Source organism: Dermacentor andersoni, chromosome 6 (assembly GCF_023375885.2).
Source record: "Dermacentor andersoni chromosome 6, qqDerAnde1_hic_scaffold, whole genome shotgun sequence".
Lineage (NCBI taxonomy): Eukaryota > Metazoa > Arthropoda > Arachnida > Ixodida > Ixodidae > Dermacentor > Dermacentor andersoni.
In genome coordinates this window covers 102,814,438-102,820,442 of record NC_092819.1, presented here as the reverse complement: position 1 = coordinate 102,820,442, position 6,005 = coordinate 102,814,438, and the positions used below count along the sequence as shown (strand labels likewise).

Sequence of the window (6,005 nt, the reverse complement as noted above, 5' to 3'; positions counted from 1 at the left end):
CGAGAATATTTATTTCATCTGGACTCTAATCACCCAGACGTGCTAAAACACTGCATGTAGCATGTTACTAAAGTAAACACACCCTTCATAATAGACACATGCATAAACACAACTTCAAATAATATTTATTGGGTAGAGTGGACTTCTGCTTTAACGGTAAGTGTAACAGTCTGAGCATCGTCGTCCGAGGAAAAGCTTTCACCACGACATTCGTCAGAGCCCCACTGTTTCTTTTTGTCTTGCACGAAATAGACAGATGGTTTTGCTACATTGTGGCGCATGTTGTACTGACCTCCATCCCCGACGTGCGACCCTGTTTCACTATGTACAGACTTCTCACCTGAGTTCTCTGCACTGGTGTAAGTTTCAAAGCTGTTAGAAATAGTGCCACTCTCCTGTACGTTGTTGTCTGTTTGCGTTGAGTCTTGACTCGAAACAGCATACCCTTCAATTTGTTCACCGACATCCTCAGATTCAGAAGTGCGAAGCTGGGATTGGCTGTGTGATGTTTCCGAGCTGTAATTCGTCCCACTCGAGTAAAGTTCTTTCTCAGCAGCATCCGCTATCTCATCATCTGTATCTTCACTTGATTGTCGACTTTTACTGTGTTGGCTTTCATCTTCACTGGCACTGTACTCTTCTTCACTAGATAGAGAGTTCGTAATGGCACCATCTAGGCTTTGTGCTACGCTGTCTACAGCTTCAGAACTACTCGTAACAGGGCTGCTGAGGCCACTTGATTCTTCTGACTTACTGCCAAGAGGTGGCGTTTGTTCGGGCTCTTCTTTCGGCAAGGCTTTGAGCCTCTTCTCAAGTACGCACCTGTAGCACGGGCTTCCGCCCTCGAGCTTGGCAAGCGAGAAGTGACCTTGGGAGCCTCCCAATCGCGTGCCCACGTTGTAACGGTACTCGCAGCAGCTGCTCAGCTGGATGTCCCTAATGTCGTCGACGAACACGACAATGCTGAAGGGGTAGCCGCAGTGCCTCCGGGACGCGAACGTGAACGTCGCGCCCGGGGTAACTCGGCTGTCGAAGACAGTCAAGGAAGTGCCGCCGCAGTGCTGCTGCGTCACCCTGATCGCCGACTGGCGCGCTTCGGCAACCGCCCTCCGCAAGTCCGACCCGCGGAAGAGCAGCGAGACCTTGCAGTCCGACTTTTTGGGAAAGTGGTTCTTGATGCCGACGAGGTCTTCCCTTGAACTGGCTGGTGTCGAGGGCGTTATGCTCGCCCTCCTGACTGCGCTGCGAGAACCGGCGGCCTGTTGGGTCGGTCGCGGCATGGTCGGCTTGCGTTTTGACGAAGGGTTCACGGGCAGCAGGTAAGGAGACACGGGCTCGCTCATAAGTGCCGTTGGAGGTGGAGCAGCCACAGCAGACGAGCCTCCGCGGCAAGTCGCGCAGGTGAGGTCCGCATTTCTTAGGCTTACGACTCCGCTGTCCCCGGAACTCGTCGTACTCGTTGCGTCCGGGCTCTCCCGGGAGCCGGAGAGGGAGCAGGTGCAACTTTGCGCTCTGGGGTCGTCAGGTTTACCGTCGTGTCGGAGGCACCGCACCAAGCCGACGCGGGCCAAGCGTTGCCTAACCAGGCTCTTGTGAAAGTGGGGCCTGAGGTGTTCGTCATTGGAGCTATCGTAGGAGTCGATAGGGCCCGTGCACTTCTTATGCGCCGCAGCTACCATCCACATAATACACGTGTGACGGCGCCGCTCGTGCGTGCCGTGTGTGTGCCTGGGTCGCTGCGCGGTTGCCACGGCAACGTTATTTTGTGCCCCGGTGCGTGATTTTGATCTGCACGCCACTCGGTCCCGCGTCGCAGGTCAAAAACACGGTGCATATATTGCGTCGGCACGTCGGATTTTCTCAGCGAAAGGGAGTCGTCGTAGGTCAGAGACTCCTTGCCAATGTAGCGTTGCGTGTCGACACATGTGGGTCCGCTGAAAGCGGTGCGCTTCACTGGACCACGTGCTTTAACCGCACGACCTCTGTGAACTGCAGTGAAGCCCCCATAGACCGAGCTACGCGTAATTAGATAGTCGCCTACATTACTGGAGCAAATCTAATAACTCGTGCAACAACCACTCCACTTGCACATAAATAGTTTGTCTCAGGCGGGCTCCGGCGCAACGAATACGGCAGTTTTTTAATTGCCCTTTTTACGCGCACGAGTTCGACACTGACAGCGCTATTCCGAGGCTCAGACTTCCAACATATCGGTCTGCGAAAGAGGTAGACCTTTTGTGACTAATTGGTCTCTTAGCTGATGTTCTTTAGGTCTACGGGTGCCTTCCTTTGCTGGTGGGATGAAATAATATCCAATTATAAGCTTGCTACGCTGCAGAACGCTTCTACTCGGCAGAGAAGCTGTTTTAATTAAAACATGTGCACCTGTTCATATATATATTTATATAGGATTAATCATTTTTCTTATGAGCTTATACGGGTGTCACACGCGCACTTGAGATCGCGATCAAGCCCGATCCGGATCGAATTTCTCGGTCGTAATCGGCTCCTTTGCGCAAGCTGAGCGAGGGCGCCAATCGCAGTCGAGAATTTCCATCCGGATCCGGCTTGATCGCGATCAAAAGTGAACGTGTACGTGACACCAGTTCTACATTATAATTACGTATCCTTCGTCGTTATGCTCTTTTATTGTTTTTAAGCCTTGTTCGCGCAATTTAAGCCCAAATAAAGAGCAATAGATGACTTACCAGCAAGTGCCCTAGCTCTGCAGTTGAGCGGAGAAAGCTAGTTTCGATTATTTAAGTTCAACGCATATGGATTCGGCGCACAAGCACGTGCAATGATCGACCATTTCTAACTTGTAACTACGTACTTACCTAAGAAGTTCGTTAGTGTATATATAGTCTTGTCAAGAGCTGAACAATGAACTGTTTGAATTCTTAATTTTTAAACTGTGCATGCTTAGAGGGGGCACGTGTCTGCGGAAACGTGTCAGAGCTGTTGATATAAGCTCGTCAATCATCCCAGGAATTCTAGCTCACTTTAAGCAACACATATCGGATGTCACATAAGTGGCAAATGCTGGAATATGGGACTTCCGGATAGGTATCGCATTTTCCCATCCTTCAACCGCGTTTAACACTCCGAAAACCAGCGACGGCTACATATAATTACGAGATCCAAACCCATGGTACTTGTAGTCCCAGCCGCTTTGCCGGCTCTTGCTTCCACTTATCTTCCTTGTTGATGACCGAGGCAAAGTTCCACTTCGAGTGTTCTGTGGCACCTAAAATTATCCCCCCCCCCCCCCCCCCAAACATTTATTTACAGATTTCTTTCTTTTTTTTTTTTTTTTTCTACAGGAAGTGTGCGGGAGCTGTCCTTAAGGGGCTGCTAAGCGGGCTCCCCCTTACTACAGTACACTGTATACCCTTACGGGAGCCCATTGGCGTCGGCCGCCGCTCGACCAAGGCCCGTACGTTGGGCCGTCAGGTCAGAGCAGCCGAGCAGGGCTGCCTCCCCGTCATCCCGGAGGGTTGGGTAGGGGGGTTAGATTTGGGGCTTTTTGATATGCCCAAACCACGTGTAAAATGTTTGGGGACTTTTCCTCACAGTGCGAGCACTTCCCCGTGCAATTATCGGGGTCAAAATATTCATTGTTTTGCTAACAACATTCAGAAAATGAAAGCAAGCTAGCAAAGAGTCGCCGCAAGAAAGAGAGCGAGAGAGAGAAAGAAAACTGCGCTGTCTCCAGAGCACCGGAAAATTTTTCCCATCAAATTTGCAAACACGGACTTTGTCATAATTCTTACAAGCGTGTCATGCATAATTTTTGTTCAAGGCAAGCATTTCACAAAACTCTACTCTAAAAAGCCAACTGCATGCAGACTTGGCTGGTACAACCAAGAACGTTAGCTAGTAGCATTTCTGGGCCAATATAGTATTTCCTTCAATCCCCCGCGGTGGCTTAAGTAGTGGCTATGGTGTTTTTGCTACAGTGAACTAGACGTACACTATATACAGTGCTGAGCACGAGGTCGCGGAATCGAATCCCAGCCGCGGCGACCGCATTTTGATGGGTGCGAAATGCAAAACACCGGGGTCCCGTGCATTGGGGGCACGTTAAAGATCTCCTGGTGGTCAAAATTAATCCGGAGTCCCCGACTATATACACCCAATACGGCGTGTCTAGATCATAATCAAATATATAGTACTTTTGGTACGTAATATTCCCAGAATTCAATTCAGTGGTGAATTTGTCAGACGTGCGTTTAAAGGGACACTAAAGGTTACTATTAAGTCAACGTGGACTGTTGAAATACCATCACAGAAACCTCGAAACGCTTGTTTCGTGCCAAGGAGGGACTTATTTTAAGAGAAAATGCGTTCTGAAGCGTCCGCGTACCTCTAGCGCAGTTCAAATCGCCCGCCCTCCGATCGAGGAGTACTGACATCATGGTCTCATAGTGACGCTGCGCCATCGGTGAGTAGAACGGCGTCCGCAGACGGCGCTACGGCTTTTCTGCGCAAAACGCAAACGCGCGGCCAGAAACAGAGCCAAGACAGAGCCGACAGCAGAGCGAAAGCGCGAGTATGGTGGCTAGCGGAAGGAGAAACGAATTACGTCCCACATTACGTCCCACGGCACACGGAGAGTCCGTTTTCGTTAAACTATAGGCTGCGGCGAGCTCGCAGCGTGGTCGGCGTGGTCTGTGAGAAGTGAGGAGCCTTTTCGCACTCGCAACAGGGCATAACAAAGTGCGAATCGACGCAAAACTCGGCCTAGAAACGTGCTTCGCCACAACCAGGGCTCAATACGACCCAAGCTGGCACGACCCAGATGTCGTTTCCCGCACCGCCACCAGGCGCCGCTACTATACCTCAAACTCCAGTGCAAGACGCCCATAAGCTGGTACTTCATTCTCTGACGCAAACTTCGACGCTCGTCGCAATGGACCCTGACACCGACAGATTGCCTCGCGATGGTGGGCTCAACTTCAGCGATTTGAGCACCGACGAGCGCGACCTGCTGCTGAGGGCTCGCACTTCCGGCGTCGTTGCATACTACGACGGCGGCCTCAACACCGGCTCTCCGGAGCGGGAACGCAACGAGGGCTTCCCACGACATCACATGGACGTGGCATTCTCGCTGCTTGTTCCAAATGAAAGTTTCGCGAGCCAGCAGAACCCTCACAGCACGACGCGATAACGAAACTACTGAAACTCCAAAGCGTGCGCGGCGCAGAGTCGAGCGCGCAGAGTCGAGCGAAAACGAAACCTTTCGAACACGCATATTACTGAACGGTAACGTCAAAATGTTATTTTTTTCTTAGAATCGAATAGACGTAGACAAGTAGCATTTTTTTCCGTCTTATAATCGAATGAAATGATATTTTTAATACGAGTAGTTGAGTATTAGTAACACAAATTATGAGGAGTGCTTTCGTCATCGGGCTAGTACCGGAATGTCGCTGGGGGGTCTCAAATCGTGTCTTGCATTTACCTCAATTTCTCGGTTACTAAAGCTCTGTTCGCGATTATATTGACGCCTTAGACGTTCTAGAACATTGCACTACCACTTTAACTTGAGTTTCTGGTAACCTTTAGTGTCCCTTTAAGCTCTCTCTGCCCTCACATGCCTGTGAAAACAACATAAACATTATTTTTATGGGCTTAAGCTTTGCAGGAAACTTCGTAAGCAGTGCGATTACAGCTCGGGCTACGTGGAAGTTAACATAAATGATAGGAAATCGTGGCCAAAGTACATAGAAAGAAGTCGCAATTTTTCCCGAAAGGCGCAGCGTTGGTAGCGATAGCAAAGCACATTAGACTACACGAAGTAAGGTACGTAGTTTTATTGGCCGTATAGATTCCAGTAAACATTTGCTTACTGAATAAATTAACAAACATGGGGTACGTCTCGCGCGCACATGATGACCGCGAGCGCGCGCTGTCACAACGCTGGCCTAAATACAGCGCCTGTAGCAGCGAACGCTTCGTGCTGGCTCTCGCTTCACCGCATCTTCGAAAATTGAGTTTATGCG

The 6,005-nt window shown here is 50.2% G+C and overlaps 1 protein-coding gene across 1 annotated transcript; it reads right to left on the bottom strand.

Annotated features, from left to right (window-relative positions):
* Window positions 1–103: 103 nt before the first annotated feature.
* On the bottom strand, window positions 104–2,023 carry LOC126522669 (uncharacterized). The gene has a single exon (XM_050171444.3). The coding sequence runs from the start codon at window positions 1,683–1,685 to the stop codon at window positions 126–128; it is 1,560 nt and encodes a 519-aa protein (XP_050027401.2). The 5' UTR covers window positions 1,686–2,023; the 3' UTR covers window positions 104–125.
* Window positions 2,024–6,005: the final 3,982 nt, after the last annotated feature.

Excerpts from the sequence above, each read along its gene's own strand:
- LOC126522669 (XM_050171444.3), bottom strand. The coding sequence starts at position 1,685 with ATGTGGATGGTAGCTGCGGCGCATAAGAAGTGCACGGGCCCTATCGAC.